Below are 17,518 nucleotides of genomic sequence, written 5' to 3' on the forward strand. Positions count from 1 at the left end.
AAGGTCAAGAATTAGATTGAGCCAAGTATGCAGACGAGCCCCTATAGTGACTCAGAAAGTTCCCATCATGATTTAAACCATGTGTTAATGTGCCGAATTTGAATATAAAAGCCAGCTCGGCCGCTTCTCTTTCCAAAACGGTGCGATAATTCCTCTTCAGTAACACACATACCTTTAGGTCATTGACAGAATGCGCCATTCCATTAAAATGTTGACTAACTGGTTTGTGGATCTGGAGCATTTGATGTTTGTTTTGTGCTCGTTGACCCTTTGTCTAAGGGAGTTAGAAGTCTGTCCACTAGCCCGCTGCCAGCTTTGTCCACATATCTTCTCTGGAGATACCATCACTAGACCTAACCAAGTTACTCACAGAATCACGGGCACTTTCTCATGCTCCTCTACTAACATCATATATGTCATCATGTGCCAGCAATGCCCAGATGCTTTGTATAATGGACAGACTTCTAACTCCCTTAGACAAAGGGTCAACGGGCACAAAACAGACATCAAAACGCTCCAGATCCACAAACCAGTTAGTCAACATTTTAGTGGAATGGGGCATTCTGTCAATGACCTAAAGGTATGTGTATTACTGAAGAGGAATTATCGCACCGTTTTGGAAAGAGAAGCGGCCGAGCTGGCTTTTATATTCAAATTTGGCACATTAACACATGGTTTAAATCGTGATGGGAACTTTCTGAGTCACTATAGGGGCTCGTCTGCATACTTGGCTCAATCTAATTCTTGACCTTCCCCCCCCCCCCCACCCCTCCACTCTCTGATTTGCTCACCTTGATTATCTTTTTCTGATTTTTTCCTCCTTGCTTACTGTTTTTGGTTCTCTGTGTCTTAAATATTGAGTCTGTTCTGGTCTGGCTATGGTCTGAAGAAGTGGGTCTGTCCCACGAAAGCTCACCTAAAAACAATTTTGCTAGTCTTTAAAGTGCTAGTTGACTGCTTTTTATAAAGGCTGATAGTTCTCTCCAGCCAGTTTTTAATCCTTTGAGAATGCCCTAGACTTGATTGTTTTGTTTGTTTGTTTTTGTTTGTTTGTTTGTTTTTTGTTTTTTCTGCAAAAATCTCTGTTCTTCTTCGAGTGGTCCCGGTGGGTGCTCCACAATAGGTGTCGGGCTTGTCCGGCGCTGCAGATCGGAATTCTTCTAGCAGTTTCTATTGGATCGTGCATGCGCCGACGCGCATCGCTCCCTTGCGCACCGCCAGCCATGTGTGCGATCCGGTCCCCACCAGTTCCTTCTCAACCGCCATCGGCTGCAGACGGAATCCGCTCCGGATAAAGCCAGAGACAGATAAGAGAGTTGTTTTTTACGTGTAGTTCATTTGTTTGTCACTATTATACAAAAAAAAAAAAAAGAAAAGAAAGAGAAGAGCATATTAGATAGCAGAGAGAAGAGGAACGAAGGAGGGGCGGACAAGAAGGCTGTTAAGCCGTCCGCTGCCCTGAAGGCCGTGTATGTTATTTTGGGTTAGAAAGCACTGATTAGTGGCTAAGTACCCTATTAACAGTAAAGACTCACCGCTATGGCTTCCTTGGGGTTTAAGAAGTGTGAGTTATGCCGCGAGGCTATGCCAGCCTCAGATGGGCATAATGAATGCATTCGCTGCCTGGGAGAGTCACATGTTACCCAGAAGTGTTCCCACTGCGCTAAGCTTACAGCCAGGGCCAGGAAGGACAGAGAAATGAGTCTCAAAATGATCTTGTTTGATTAGGCTCTCCAGCCTGAACCTCCGGAGAAGCCTCACACAGAAGGGCCTTCTAGGTCACATAAAAGGAAGGCAGCCTCTTTGACCCCCTCTGTGCAGAAGAGGAAGAAACTCTCCCCGGCTCGATTCTTGCCGGTGGTCCCAGCGAGCAGAACGAACGGAATGCAGAGTTCTCAGCCACAAGCTCATGAAAGCAGCAGCGCAGCAGCGCACGTGACAGAGGCCGAGCCTCTGATTATACAACAGCCGGCACGGAAGGTGGCGTGAGCGCCAGCGCGGCAAGCGCCGGAATCGGCGGCGGCGGTGCTGCACGCGGCACCGGTTCCCGCGGTGCCGAGGGTGCAGGGGCACCCAGCACGGAGCCTACCAGCGCCGGAGGAAGCTACCCACGCGGCACCGCTGTTGACGGTGCTGAGCGCAGTGCCAACAACGGGGCCGAGATCCCCGGCTCCGGAGGGGGCGGCGCCCACCCCGCAGGGGAGGGGCAAGGCCAGAGCTAAAACCCGGCACCTTAGTCCATCTCCAGGCAGGGCTGCGCTGCCCTTATCACCCAGGCCCCCTCCCGAGATAAGCACGCCGCACTGCCAGGCTGCAACTCCACTGGCTTATTTCGGGCCTCCCTCTCCGTTCCTCCAACCAATTTCGCCGTAGCTCAGGCCACCTTCACCATTTTTGGGCATGGATCCCCTTGAGTACTATCACAAACCAGCTTCACCACTGTCAATGCCATCGCGGAGATCCCGCTCTCCCAGACATCGTGGGTACACTCCCCGATCGTGGTCCCGGTCTCCATCACCGGGCCCTTGCCCATGTTTCTATGGTCATCCTCATCATGTTGAACACAGACACTGCAAGTCTAGATCCAGGGGCAGCTCCTCTCCTACTACTTGTCTATACTCCCGTGTACACTCTCGCTTTGGGAGAGGAACGCAGTTGTCCCGGGGGAATTAGGTCCAGAATCCCAAGACTTCCCTTCACAGCCCACCAGGGAGCAAGTATACCACCGAACTCGGGAGCCAGAGGATTTGGGGGAGGTTTACCCCAGTGGTTCCTCCTCATCCTCCCCAGATGAGGCCGTGGCCCCCGGGGATGTCTCCCCTCCGGATGACTTTAACAATTCCAGGAGCTGTCCAAAAGAGTAGCATTCACGCAGGACATTCAAATAGCAGAGGTGCAGGAGAAGCACCATAAACTCCTGAAAAATTGAGACCCCCGGCTTCATCTAAAATCGCTATCCAGCTGGACGAAGCCATTATGGAGTCAGCCCCTAACATATGGCAGACTTCGGCCTCTATTCCGCCTATGAACAAGAGAGCGGATAAGAAGTACTTCGTCCCAGCCAAGGGCATGGAGTTCCTCTTTAGTCACCCACAACCCAATTCTTTGGTGGTCGAATCGTCCCAGCAGAGGTCGAAAACATCTCAGTACAAATCAGGGGGGTCAGATAAAGATACTAAGAAACTTAGAGCTGTTCGGCAGGAAGGTCTACTCCTGCTCTACCTTATTATTGAGGATGGCAAATTACGCGGCACATCTATCAAACCATAACTTTGACAATTACTCTAGACTCACTCCTCTCATGGATTCACTCCTGGAGGACAAGAAGCCAGTGTTTAAAGGCGATTGTCCAAGAAGGCTACGTGGCGTCGCGGACGGGAGTCCAGATTGCCCTGGACATGGCGGACACAGCGGCACGTTCAACAGCAGCAGCGGTAATGCGTAGGGAATCCTGGCTCCAGACGTCCGGTATCCCCAGAGACCTACAGGCGAAGATTGTGGATCTTCCCTTTGATAAGCAAAAGCTGTTTGCGGACTCAACCGACTCGGTCCTCCATTCCAGCAAAGACTCGAGGGCCACACTTAAGACCTTGGGTATTTATACTCCCCCATACAAGAAAAAGAAGTTCTATCCTCAGCAAAGATGCTATGCTTACCAACCACAGCGCGCTCAATATCAGTGAGGCTATGACCAAGGGCGCCATCAACAGCAGCAGCAGTACAGGGCCCCCAGACGACGTTCTCAACAAAGCTGTACACCCTCGGGACAAGCCCAGAGACAGCAAGTTTGATGGTTATGTCGAGGGCTGCACTATCAACACAATCGCTCAGTGCCATTCTCATCTCAAGTTCCATCATCGCCTCAAACCATACTACTCCCAATGGCAAAAGATCACCACAGACAAATGGGTGCTAGAAATTATAGCCACGGGTTATACGATCCCCTTCCAGTCACTTCCACCGATGAAACCTCCCACCCGGCCTCAGCTCAGGGACGCTGCCCACGAGGTGAGGCTGAAGCAGGAGGTAGATCACCTCATGTTCATAGGGGCTGTGGAAAGAGTGCTGGAACAATTGCAAGGGAAAGGTTTTTACTCACGCAACTTCCTAACAGAGAAGGAAACAGGAGGCTGGAGGCCGATTTTGGATCTACGGGGCCTCAGCCGTTACTTGCACAAGCAACACTTTCGGATGATCACAGTTGCCTCCATACTTAAGGCACTGGATGATGGAGACTGGTTTGCAGCCCTCGACTTACAAGATGCTTAACTTTCATATAACAATCCACCCGGCACACAGACGCTTCCTCCGCTTCACGGTCGGCGGGGAACATTTCCAATACAGGGTTCTTCCGTTTGGCCTATCCTCGGCACCCAGAGTCTTTACCAAAACCCTGGCAGTGGTATCAACCTACCTGCACAGACAGGGGGTGTTTATTTTTCCATATCTGGACGACTGCCTACTGAAAGGGGCCTCAAAGGCAGAGGTCCTACGCATGATACGCGTCACCGCAAACACGTTTACTTCGCTGGGCCTAGTTATCAAGCTCGCAAAGTCAAAGACCGAACCCACGCAAGATGTAGAGTTCATAGGGGCATGCATAAACTCTATCGCAGCAAGAGTATACCTGTCCGACGCCCGCTTCCGCGCCATCAACTCCCTGGTGCAAGTCATGATGTACAGCCCCGCGGTGCCGGTCTTAACGTGCCTGCAACTGTTGGGGCACATGGCGGCAGCGACGTTTGTGGTACAGAATGCCAGGTTACACATGTGAAGCCTGCAGCATTGGCTGGTGAAGTGTTTACAAACCGGCATCCCACACTGTCCACAGGGTAGTGTTGCCCACGACAGAAGTGCGCAGATCCCTAGCGTGGTGGGGAAAATCCCAAGAATCTGCTAGTGGGGGTGCCCTTCCACCAACCAGAAATTTCCATTTTTCTCACAACCAACGCCTCCCACATAGGATGGGGAGCGCACATTGGCAGCAAGGTGACGCAAGGGCTATGGTCCCCTGCGGAACAGACACTGCACATAAACATACTGGAGCTCAGAGCGGTGTTCAATGAGTGCAGACATTTTCGGAAATATCTACATGGCAAAGTAGTCGGGATCAATACCGACAATACCTTCACTTTGTTCTACATCAGTTGACAAGGAGGGGCACGATCCCGTGTGCTATGCACAGAAGCAGTCCGATTGTGGAACTGGTGCATCGCCAACAACATAACATTGAAAGCCTCGTACTTGCCGGGCGCCCACAGCGTGAAGGCAGATCAGCTGAGCAGGCGCTTTGCACTTACGCACGAATGGCAGATCCGCTCCGACCTGCTACGGCACATATTTCGTACATGGGGGTTTCCCCAAGTCGATTTGTTTGCCACCCAGTACAACAAGAAGTGTCCCCAGTGACTGCTCCAGAGCAGGAATAGGGCAGGGGTCCCTGGGGGACGCATTCATGATTTCATGGATGGGCCCTCTACTCTACGCGTTTCCCCCCACAACGCTTATCCACAAGGTTCTGCAGAAAGCCAGAAGGGGGAGAGAGCTTGCATGATACTCATAGTTCCAACTTGGGACCGACAACAATAGTTTCCCTTGCTTCTGCGTCCACCACTCCCCCTACCTGTGGCGCCGGACTTACTCACACAGGCTCAGGGGTCCATAGTGCACCCGCACCCTCAGGGACTACGCCCACAAGCATGGTTAATCCATGGCTCAGCGCCTTAGAGAGCACGTGTACGGAGGGAGTACGACAAGTCTTGGAGTGTCGCCGAAGGGCCTCTACCAGGAGGACTTACCAACAGAAATGGACACGCTTTACAGCCTGGTGTTCTGCCAAACAGTTAGCTCCCCTCAACGTTCCGATAATCGTAATATTAGAATACCTATTGGACCTCAAACGAGATGGGCTTTCTCTATCCTCGATTAAGGTCCACCTCGCTGCTATATCAGCTTTTCGGCATATAGAGGAAGGGCCCACCGTATTTGTCCACCCTATCGTCACAAGGTTCTTGAAGGGGCTGGTAAACCTGTACCCCCCTCGAAAACCGCTACCGCCGTCGTGGAGTTTGGACTTGGTGCTCAGCATGCTATCGGGACCACCCTTCGAACCCTTAGCCACGATACCCCTCCGACTCCTTACTATGAAAACAACCTTCCTTCTTGTGATTACATCAGCCCGCAGGGTGAGCGAGCTCGCAGCAGTGATGGCAACGCTGCCCTGCACAGTATTCTCAAAGGAGGCGGTAACCTTACGGTTACACCCAGCCTTCGTTCCAAAAGTTTCCTCGGAGTTCCATCTTAACGAACCAATAGTTTTACCCTCGTTTTACCCAAAGCCTCACAGCTGCAGCAAGGAGGCGCGCCTACATCTCCTAGATGTGAGAAGGGCGTTGGCCTTCTACATAGACAGAACTAAGTCCTTCCGCAAAACGGACAGGCTTCTGGTGTCTCTCGCTCCCAGGTCAAAAGGGGAAGGCCTCTCTTCCCAGAGAATTTCGAAGCACATTGTATCCTGTATAAAAATGTGCTCCAAGCTTCGAAAGACCCCTTTGCTGGCTCCACCTAGGGCTCACCAGGGCGGTGGCGGCATCAACAGCCTTCTTCAAGGGAATTGCGTTGAAAGACATCTGTAGAGTGGCGACCTGGTCATCCTACGACACCGTCGCCAAGCATTACACCCTGCATTGGGTATTCGAGGAGGATACCCGTCTGTCGACAGCAGTCCTCTCGGGGGCAAGCTGCACATAAATCGATTACCCCCCCTCCTTACTTGGGTTACTGCTGGGTAGTCACCTATTGTGGAGCACCCACAATGACCACTTGAAGAAGAAAGAGAAGTTAGTCACCTGTAGTAACGATGGTTCTTCGAGATGTGTCCCCGTGGGTGCTCCACCACCCGCCCATCCTCCCCGCTTTGGATCTCTGTCTGGTGTTTTTCGGGAGCATCCGAGGCGGTTGGTCAAGGAACTGGTGGGGACCGGATCGTGCACATGGCCGGGGGCGCGCAAGGGAGCGGCGCGCATCGGCGCATGCGCGATCCAATAGAAACTGCTGGAAGAATTCTGATCTGCGGCGCCGGGCGAGCCCGACACCTATTGTGGAGCATCCATGGGGACACAGCTCGAAGACCATCGTTACTACAGGTGAGTAACTTCTCTTTAAAGTGAACACTGAATATGATGATGAGTTAGCTTTAAACACAGAGAGGACATGTGTATGTGTGTGGTGAGTGAAAGGAGACATTGGTCTCTTTTATGAGGTGCTGGTGGGAACACTGACCGCCAGCTATTGGAATGCAGATTGTAGTTTTGGTGGAAAAACACTGGGCGATGGAGGAGATGTAGTGAAGATACTGGTCTATGGGAGTGTAGTGAAGATTCTGGGTGATGGGGTACAATCAGGACACTGGGGATTAGGGTCCAGGGAGAACACTGAGTGATGGGGGAGGCAGTGTGGACACTGGGTGGTAAGGATGCAGTGAGGGCTTTGGGTGATGGAGGGACACTGGATGATGGGGTGCAGCAGGGACACTAAGTCATGGGGTACAGTGGATGATGGGGATGAGGAGAGGACACCCAAGTGATGGGAGTACAGTGAAGATGCTGGATGACAGGGTGCACTGGATAATGGATGTTAGGGGTTCTTGGGATGCTATCTGATGTGCTTAGGATACCACTGAGCCATTTTTTCTGCCAGATTGGGTCCTTTACCTAGTCTTGCTGGACCAGGCTGAAAAGCCTCTTCCAGTCAAGTACACAGGCAGGGCCACATCCAGCCACAGAACAATACAGACCTTGAGATCAGTAGAGCCCTGCAAATCTGCAACTATCCATAGCTCGTTTTTGCAGTTACAAGTGCAGATACCAGTTTTGTATCTAGAGCCCTGCATATTTGTGGATATCTGCTTTAAATCTGTGAATATTCACATCCACTGATGTGGATGCAGATATTTGCAGATCATTTTTGCAAGGGCAGATACCAATAATGTATCCACACAGGGCTCTACAGATCAGCTCTGTGCAAGCTCCGATTAAGAGACTTGGCACCGTCCCAGGTGCTCACCTTCCTTGGAGTACAGCTGCTCTGGAGCCTTGTGGTCTAAAAGGACCTAGGGCTCGCAGGTGCTGTTGCTATGGTCTCTTCAGTAACTGGAGCCCCAAGCTGTTTAAATTTCGTCTGAAGCCCCATGTGGTGTGCTCTGTTGGCTGTGGGAGGCTAGCCCCAGCTCCGGCCTCTTCTGCCTGAGACCACAGAGCCCTTTTGGGTTCATGGAGCTGGGCCTTCTCCCACCTGGCCCAGGAGCCTGGCAAGTCTCTCTGAGCCTTACCTATTGTATAGTGCTCTCTCTTAGAGATTTCTGTTGTAGACAGTTCCTGGGGTAATTTTTGAACTTGTATCTTTCCTCAGTGAGTCATTAACATTGTATGGCCTTTTTACTGTTGTACGTGAAAGACCCTGGAGGTGTTTTGAACCTCACAACATGTTTCAGTACCACACACATAGCCAAATTTCATAACTTCACACGCAATATGTACCATCCAACAGCATTAGTATTTAGATCAAGACTTCAAATGATATCTCACAAGACATACTTTGTACAAAACTTATCCTAATTACATGACAGTGGCAAACACTGGGGTGTCAGCGTCAGTGGGGATGCATGAGGATATGGTGAGGGAGTGTAGTGACAATATTGAGAGATGAAGTGCTTTGGGTGGAGGCTGGGGTTGATGGGATTGCAGTGATGACACAGCAATGTGGTATATTGAGTAGTGAGGTTACAGTGATGGGGACACAATGAGTGATGGGATATAGTGGGTGATGGTGCATCGGGTGATTGATGGGTGCAGTGAGGATATGGTGGTGTAGTGGTAGGGTGCAGTGAGGATATGGGGTGATGAGGTGTGTTGGGTGATAGAGGGTGCACTGAGAACATGGTGATGGGGTTGCTGATGGTGGGATGCAGTGGGTGAAGGGGTGCAGGGGGATACACTGATGACTGATAAAGTACACTGGATGGTGGGGGTGCAGTGAGGATACTGGGTGAGGAGGTGTGTTGAGTGATGGTGGGTGCAGTGAGAACACAGTGATGGACACTAATGGTGTCGTGCAGTGGGGACAGTGATAGAGTACAGTGGATGGTGGGGGTGCAGGGAGGACACTGGGTGAGGAGGTGTGCTGGGTGTTGGTGGGTGCAGTGAGCACACGGTGATGGGGACTCGAATGGTGGTATGCAGTGCGGACACAATGATAAGAGTACAGTGGATGGTGGGGGTGCAGGGAGGACACTGGGTGAGGATGTGTGCTCGGTGCAGTGAGAATATGGTGGTGGGGACACTGATGGTGGGATGCAGTGACTGACAGCTGACACTGGCCCTTGGAAAGGGGGCCGCGCTGCGGGGGGGGGATGCCGGGAGGGGGCAGGGCATTGCCTGCTCTACGCTCCTCCCCTTTCGGGAGCCCGGGCTCCTCCCCCCGCTGCCCCACTGCCGCGGGGCGTGACCGGGCCGAGCGGACCGGACCGGACCGGGGCAACAGGTACCACGCAACCGGTCTGGCTCCGCCGGGCTGAGGCGCGCCGCGCCGAGGGCTGGGCGAGGGGCTGCAATGGAGAGGCGGGCTTGGCGCGTCCCGGCTCCATGGCAACGACGGGGCGGGGCGAGGCGAGGCGGTTGGGGTAAGCCCGGGCCCCAGAGCACATGGCGGGGAGCCGGGGGCAGAGCCCCCCTTCCACCCGCCGGGCTGCAGCGGGAGCGCTTGGCTGTTCGGAGCCGGGGGTCAGAGGGGCTGCGAAGCCAGGCCGCCCGCCCCGCCGCCGGAGCTAGCCCGAGGCTCTCGCTGGTTACGGGGCCCGGCCCAGGCGGTCCCAGCCCTTTCAGTGCGGGCTGCTAGCCAGCCAGGTGCCAATGACAGCGCTTGCGTGTTGGGGCTTGTAGCCGTCTCACGGGCCCTCCAAGCTTGGGAGGCAGAAATCCCGTCATCCTACTCGAACCCCCGCAGCCAGCGCCTTTGGAGGAGACTTCTCCCGCCCCCTGGCGCTGGCGGGGGTGGAACTGGTCTGATATCCCTGAAGGTGCTGGGGGCTGAAAACTGAGCATATAATAGTGATGGGGTACTGTGCAATCCAATCCAGTACACTGCAGTCCAGCACAGCTAGTGATAGCAGTGGTCATCCTGCACCTCTGTAAAATTTATGACTTCCCCTTTGTGTGAAATCCCTTGGGATATTTCCAGATCAATGATTACCTGTGACTCATAGAATCATAGAATACGAGGACTGGAAGGGACCTCGAGAGCCCATCGAGTCCAGCCCCCGGCCCCAATGGCAGGACCAAGTACTATCTAAACCATCCCTGACAGACATCTATCTAACCTGTTCTTAAATATCTCCAGCGATGGAGATTCCACAACCTCCCTTGGCAATTTATTTCACTGTTTGACCGCCCTGACAGTTAGGAACTTTTTCCTAATGTCCAACCTGAACCCCCCTTGCTGCAGTTTAAGCCCGTTGCCTCTTGTTCTATCCTCAGGGGCCAAGAAGAACAAGCTCTCTTGGTGTGGGATTCTCGGGTGTGCGATTCTTCTTTTTTAACTTTTTAAAAATTTTATTTTAGACGCTGCTTTAAGACATAGCCATCATGGATGAATATGAAATCATGAACCTGATTGGGGAGGGAGCCTTCGGCAAAGTATTCTTAGCAAAAGGAAAGGTAGACAACCAGCAGTCTGTTATCAAAGAGATCGATTTAATAAAGGTAAAACAACAAAAACAAGCTTGTCTTAATACTCATTTATATTTAAATTGGTCATTTCAAAGTTTTGGGCTAGTGTTAGCCCATGAGTTCCATGTTGCCAGGCTTTCATCCAAAATACTGGAAAAGTGGTGTGACATGATCAGGCCATAGAGCTAGCTCAAGAAGGAGAGAGAGGCAGCTCTAAACAAGCAGAGACAGCCTGGCTAATTAGCAGAGGGCTACTTCAGGGCACCGAGCAGCTGAACTGTGGAAGCAGTCAAGAAGGGGCTGTTATAAATCAGGTAGGGCTGGCTGAGCTCCCTTAATGCTAACGTGAGATTATTGAAAAAGCCTTCCCTGCTGGGAGAGTGAGAGCATTAGAAAATTAAGAATGCTAGTATTGCCAGAGATAATAGGGGTGGTGAAGAGTTCCCTTCGCCACCAGGTGACCCAGTGGCTGGGAAGGACTGATTATCCAACGCAGGAAGACCAGAGGTCACCTATCCCAGCCCCCCTTCAGCCAAGGGACAGAAGTCCAAACCGCCAGTAGGGCATGCTGGGGCCTATGTTGCAGTACCCAGATTATTTGTGGGACTGTGAGCCAAACCAGGGGTGGGGCCCAGGAGTGGGGCTGACCCTGCTGCATGTGGGTAACACATAACAAGGGTATTTTTCCTTTCTGTTTGTTCATCTGAACTTATGGATATCAAGAATGTAAGTAATGTGGGTCCTGCTTTTGCAAACACAGAAGTATGGGCCTTTACTCATGTGTGAAGCCTCTTTGACTAATGACGACTACTTATGGATAAATGCACATACTTAAGTGTTTTCAGGTCAGAGCCTAAAAATGTCAGAGAAAGTGTCAATATACTGTCAAATATCAGAACTTGTATATTCACTGCATATGCACCATATTTTTTAAATGGACAATAGAACCATTTAAATAACTTTTGCAATATAAAGACCATCTACCAGTTATTTAAAGTGATGGCCTCAGGCTGTTTGGACATGAGCTTTACCTAGAAAAAAAGTTTTACTTGGAAATTGCCATTTTACTGTTTTTTTTAACTCACTTTAGATGCCTATAAAAGAAAAAGAAGCATCTCAGAAAGAAGTAATTCTTCTGGCTAAGATGAAGCACCCAAATATAGTAACATTCTACAATTCTTTTCAAGGTTATTGTTTTATTTGTGATTTGTATGTGGAATGTTATGCCTGTCTAACACTTATTAATTCTCTTCCCCCACCCCCCAAAAAATGTGAGATTAAAATATTTACCTGGGGACCTGAAAAAATGTAGCTTAAGTATTTTGTACACATAAATGACTTCTGGAATTGCACCAAGTTATTAGCTATAACTTCTGTAGCACTTGAAGTATCTGTGGTGTTTTATTGACAAAAAGAAAAATAGGTTTCTTACAGCCTTATTGCATTATTTACAGCCAGCACTGGAAAAGAGTGTACTATGCAGCTTCCCCCAATCACCCATCCCTATTTTTGTTTTCTCTGTGTGTTTTAGTATTTTAAGCCTGTCTGTTTGCCTCTTGCAAATTATCAGCTACTGCTGACTGACAGGTCACCTCCCTCTGGTTCTTTAGGGGATTCCGCCTTCTTGCAGCATGGCCCCACTCTCTCTGCAACTCAGGGTACTCCTTCTTTTGGACTCTGCACTCAGGCCAGGTCACCAAAGTCCTCTCAGGATATCAAAGTCCCAATGGACTACTGTCCCGGGGCAGTCTGTGGCTCCACCACGTAGTGTATGCCATTTACTCATTCTTTTGTAGGTCTCTCTTCTTAGTGGTCACTCGATAACGAGTAGGACGTCGTCATGCCACCCTCCTATTTTTGTTGGTCTTGCAGGTGAGTCAGGGCTGATCCTCAGCCCAGGACAGTGGTGATTGGTGAGCGGGTGAGACTGGTGAGAGGCACTGATTTACATATTGTGTAGTTCATTTGCATAAATCTCTTTTCGCAAGTGATGTTTTTTTTAAAGAAAACAAGCAGTGTAGATGGGGCTCTTTTGAAAGTAAACCTTATCTTTGAAATCCTCCTTCCTGTTTTGTTTCAGAAAGAAGGGTTCTTTCAAGGATGGGGTTTATTTTCGAAAGAGCCTTATCTACACTGTTTTTTTTCTTACGAAAGAATCTCTTCTGAAAATAGTTTATGCAAATGAACCAATAAATCAGTGCCTTGTTTGCATTTTCAATTTTCCTAATTTGCATTCATCTTTCTAAAGAGGAATGCAAGTGTAGACACACCCCCTCTGTTTTCTTCTTTCTTTTTTTCTGATATCCAGAGGGGCTGTAAACTCCACCACCATGGTCGTCGTCTTCTGCCACCATTTTGCTGAGCTTATATTCACTCAGTCTGTTCCTTTTCACCCTCTGTCCACTATCACTGAGGGGTTATTTAGACCATCTAATCCCCTTCAGCTGAGGTATATCTAGTCAAATGGCCCCTTCTTAGCCTCGCCATCCTCTTCAGGGCTTGTATGGAATGACCAACTTAGGGCATTTATGATTTACTGTTTATCTGTTTCTATGTGCCTCAGATTTTTTTAAACCCTTGTTTATTTACCTCTCTCTTATGTTTTGTTTTTAAGTTGTTTGTTCTATTGTTCTGTTAAAAAAGACCACGCATTGTCATTGTTGTTACATATAATTGTGCAAGGTTGTCTTCGTATTCAGTATGATAGTTGGATTTTGCAGACAGATCTCTCAGGGATTTCTACATAATCTCCCAGTTACAGGTTCACTTATATTACAGGTGATATTCTCTTCATGCTCTCATTTTGTTAATGAACTAGAAATGTGGGATTCATCCTGGAGTAGTGTGGCTGAACTATCAACTGTTTGTCATGAGATGCTTCCTTTTCTCATTAAAGGTGTGATTTATAGATGACGCTTTGCCACAGAGATACAGGTTGTAACAGTGAGCTGAATAGATACTAAGTCAGAGGATAAACACAAGTAGGTATAGTATTTGGAAACCCAAGCTTGTTATGGTAATTTATGAAGTCAGTCATACCTAGCATACCAAAATATCCTAGATAATGCTTGGTTTTTATAATTAATTGAGAATCTCAAAGAGTATTTGTGTCCCAGCTGGCAAAATAATTGTGCAAGGCACAGGCCCAAAGAGAATAACAGAATAAAAGGAAAACTTTGGCTGATGGGATGTTACAATCTTAAATTCACTGTTTTATGGATCACTGATGTCTTGCTGAGTTAGTGATGTCTGGAATGATGTCCATTAAGACTGTGGCCTGGTGAAGGAGTTGCAGGCCTATACAACATTTTAGTGCAGCCTGGGGTTTATGTTTCAAGTCCAACTTGCATTTGAAGTTCTGAAAGCTTGGACAAAAGTTTTTTTTTTTTGTTGCATAATACAACAAATTACGGCCAACATACATGTTTGATAAAGGGGCACATGCATTCTTGTGTTCAACCAGCAAATCTGTGTCTCATACTTTCAACAGCCAACTGCATTTTGACTTCTCAGAACTATTTTTAGTGCTCGCTTTGTGTACTGCAATATTAAAATATTCACTTAGGAATAAAAGTGAATTAGCAAAATGCCTAAAGGGAGGCAGAATACTTCTCAAGAGAAGTTTTTGGGTTATGGCAAGAAAACATCCCTCCTCTTGGGGAAACTGTGCCAAGACACTGGAAATATCTGTGACCCCTGGAATAGTTCTCATGAATAAGAAACTAAACATTGAATAAAAGCTGTTGGATAATATCACATAATATATGAAGGCTGTTATTGGAGCCACACAAAACTTGGAAGCCAGAATAACCTCTGTTTATGGGCTGTAGGATCCTACATATGCTAGGATGGGATATCATTGGTTAAATATGTATTGGCCTCCGTTATTGGTGGAGATAAATTCACTTTTTCATAGTGAGGGGTAAGGAGGAATGAACATTTGGGGATATGGGGATCATCCTGAACATGAAACAAACTGTAAAACTCTACTTTAGTAAATCCCTGTCTCCCTTCTGTATTTGTTTTTTCTCAAAGCACCCATCTTACTAGAAATCTTTAGGACAAAAAGTAGAGGTAGAAGATCAGACGTTTAACTCTCCCCTCCCGCAGCCTGAAACGGAACAGCTGTAAGCAAAATAATTCATGACTCTGTCCACTAATACCAATGAACTAAGTAGAAAGACCTTCCTCTTTCCTTGCAGAAAAAAATAAGCTATACATTGTGATGGAATATTGTGATGGAGGTGATCTAATGGGACGGATCAATATGCAGCATGGAGTGCTGTTCGATGAGGACCAGGTAAAGGGATTGTTTTTGCAGGAAAGATTTATATCCGAGTATGCAAGTTTAAGACTGTCCATTATTTGATGATTAGTCACAGAGAGGTAGCTGTGTTAATCTATATCTTCACAAAACAAAGACACAGTCCTGTAGCACTTTAAAGACCAACAAAATGATTATTAGGTGACGGTGAGTTTTCATGAGCTCATCACCTAATAAATCATTTTGTTAGTCTTCAAAATGCTACTGAACTGCTTCTTCATTATTTGATGCAGTTTCTTGTCTTTTTATTGTTACAGTGACAGGAGACATGCAGCTAAGCCCCTTTAATTTCTGTGAGAATATACTGTTTTTGTTTTTGTTTTTTCAGTTAAGACCTAGTCTCTTTTTACACTTGCCCCCTTCTTTGAAGGGGGCATGGTAATCAGGGTGATGGAAGATTACTAATGAAGTGCTGCAATGAATGTGGAGCACTTTATTTAGGCAGGTTCTCCCTTGTGGCAGCTTTGAAGTTTGACACCTCGAAGTTGCTGTGGGGGGTGAATTTGCCTAATGAAGTGCTGCATATTCATTGTAGCACTTCATTAGTAATCTCCCATCACCCTGATTATCGTGCCTCCTTTGAAGAAGGGGGCATATATAGTCATAGCCCTAGAGAGCTCGCCTAAGATTTTTCCTTAGAAATTACATGAGATGGGATGTGAGGTGTAATGTAGTTCAAGGCACAGTGGCTTGAGCATTTGCCTGCTAAACCCTGGGTTGTGAGTGTGGGGTGGTTATAGGTCCTGCTGTGAGTGCAGGGGATTGGACTCAATGACCTCTTGAGGTCCCTTCCAGTGCTATGACATACGTGTATCTCCATAAAATTGTAGCTGTAACTCTCTTGTAGACACCCTGGCCCCTCCTGAAGTAAGTACTTTCTTTTCCTCAATAAGTTAATCTGTGATGAGCTTTCGTGGGACAGACCCAGATCTTCAGATCAATTTCATTTCCAATACAGACTGACTTATATAAGCACTGCGATTTGGCAGTTTTCATTGCAATTTTTTTCTTTTTAGTCCTCTGTACTTATATAAGTCAGTCTATATTGGAAATGAAATTGATCTGAAGAAGTGGGTCTGTCCCATGAAAGCTCATCACTGCATAAACCATTTTGTTAGTCTTTAAAGTGCTACATTTCTGCTGGTTTGTTTTGTTGGAGTACAGACTAACACAGCTACCTCTCTATTACTATTCCTGAATAAGACTGATTTACTGAATCAAATCATGACGTCATTGGGCTGTCTGTGTGTGTTGTAAAGTTATGAATATATTTAAATGCCTTCTTGAATAGGGGTGGACTTCAGCATTTGTTTACCTGCTTCAGAAAGCTCTTGACCATCAAAATATTCAAGTTCATACTTAATATTAAATACATGGTTAAGCGCTTTACTGAATCATGACCAAAGTAAGGATCCAATAACTGTGGCTTAAGATAGGGATATTGTGAGAAGTTGCTATTCAATCTTCCTTACACAGCTCTGCCATTTTAGAGTGTTGGCCTTGTAAATCCACGGTTGTGAGTTCAGTCCATGAGAGGGCCTTCTAAGGGTCTGGGGCAGGTTAGATTATTAAAAAAAAAAAATCTGTCAGGAATGGTAATAGATCCTTCCGTGAGTGCAGAGGACTGGACTCGATGATCTCTCAAGGTCCCTTCCAGTTCCACGAGATAAGTATTCCTAACCAGCAATCTTTATTTTTCTTTTCATTTTCCTTTCTGGACAAGCGACCGTAAGTGTCATTCAGATTGAATGGTAGTTTAATGTTTTCCACCACTGAGGATTAGGCTAAGGCCATGGAACTCCTCTTCCGATTTTATCTGAATTTAGATTTGAATTCTTAATAAAAAGGCTGCATTGGACTTGATTCCATGCTTCTTACTCAAGCAGGACTCCCACTACAACTACTGTAAGGTTTGTTGGAATAAAGACTCTAGGATTGTGGATTTATGTGTAAATTACTTTTTAATAATATTTAAAATGGGCAAATTGGTTAAATGAGTCTAATCAATCAAATTGCTATTAACAGCTTTGTTTTATTTTCCCCTCTTTTTTGGATATATTCAGCGTATATTTTAGGTTTTTCATTTGTTTTTGTTTTATGTTTTTCAGTAAGATATTCCATCAGAAATTACAGCAGTGCAGATTTAGAGTTTTAACACTTTTGTTTTTCGTTATAGATTCTGGCTTGGTTTGTGCAAATTTCCTTAGGACTGAAGCATATTCATGACAGGAAGGTTTTACATAGAGACATAAAAGCACAGGTAGAGTTACCATTCTTAATTTACTCAATCGTAGAAATGCATAGAAAATTCTTGTGTTTCATCAAAGTATACCAGTTTCTTCTTTATTTGCAGAATATTTTCCTTAGCAATAATGGAATGATAGCAAAGCTTGGTGACTTTGGCATAGCAAGAATGCTGAACAAGTAAGCATCTGTTTTTATACAATCTGTGTCCTATACTGAATGCCAT

General features: G+C 47.3%; 1 protein-coding gene across 1 annotated transcript in view; it reads left to right on the forward strand.

Moving 5' to 3' along the window:
• Nucleotides 1-10,640: 10,640 nt before the first annotated feature.
• The window catches only part of NEK5 (NIMA related kinase 5), a 40,946-nt gene continuing 34,068 nt past the window's right edge, over nucleotides 10,641-17,518 (forward strand). The window contains exons 1-5 of the mRNA XM_074987331.1: nucleotides 10,641-10,757; nucleotides 11,815-11,911; nucleotides 14,927-15,024; nucleotides 17,225-17,308; nucleotides 17,402-17,472. Coding sequence (XP_074843432.1) covers nucleotides 10,641-10,757; nucleotides 11,815-11,911; nucleotides 14,927-15,024; nucleotides 17,225-17,308; nucleotides 17,402-17,472 — 467 coding nt within the window. The remainder of the gene's footprint in view (nucleotides 10,758-11,814; nucleotides 11,912-14,926; nucleotides 15,025-17,224; nucleotides 17,309-17,401; nucleotides 17,473-17,518) is intronic.

Source organism: Carettochelys insculpta, chromosome 1 (genome assembly GCF_033958435.1).
Source record: "Carettochelys insculpta isolate YL-2023 chromosome 1, ASM3395843v1, whole genome shotgun sequence".
In the NCBI taxonomy this organism is placed as follows: Eukaryota; Metazoa; Chordata; order Testudines; family Carettochelyidae; genus Carettochelys; species Carettochelys insculpta.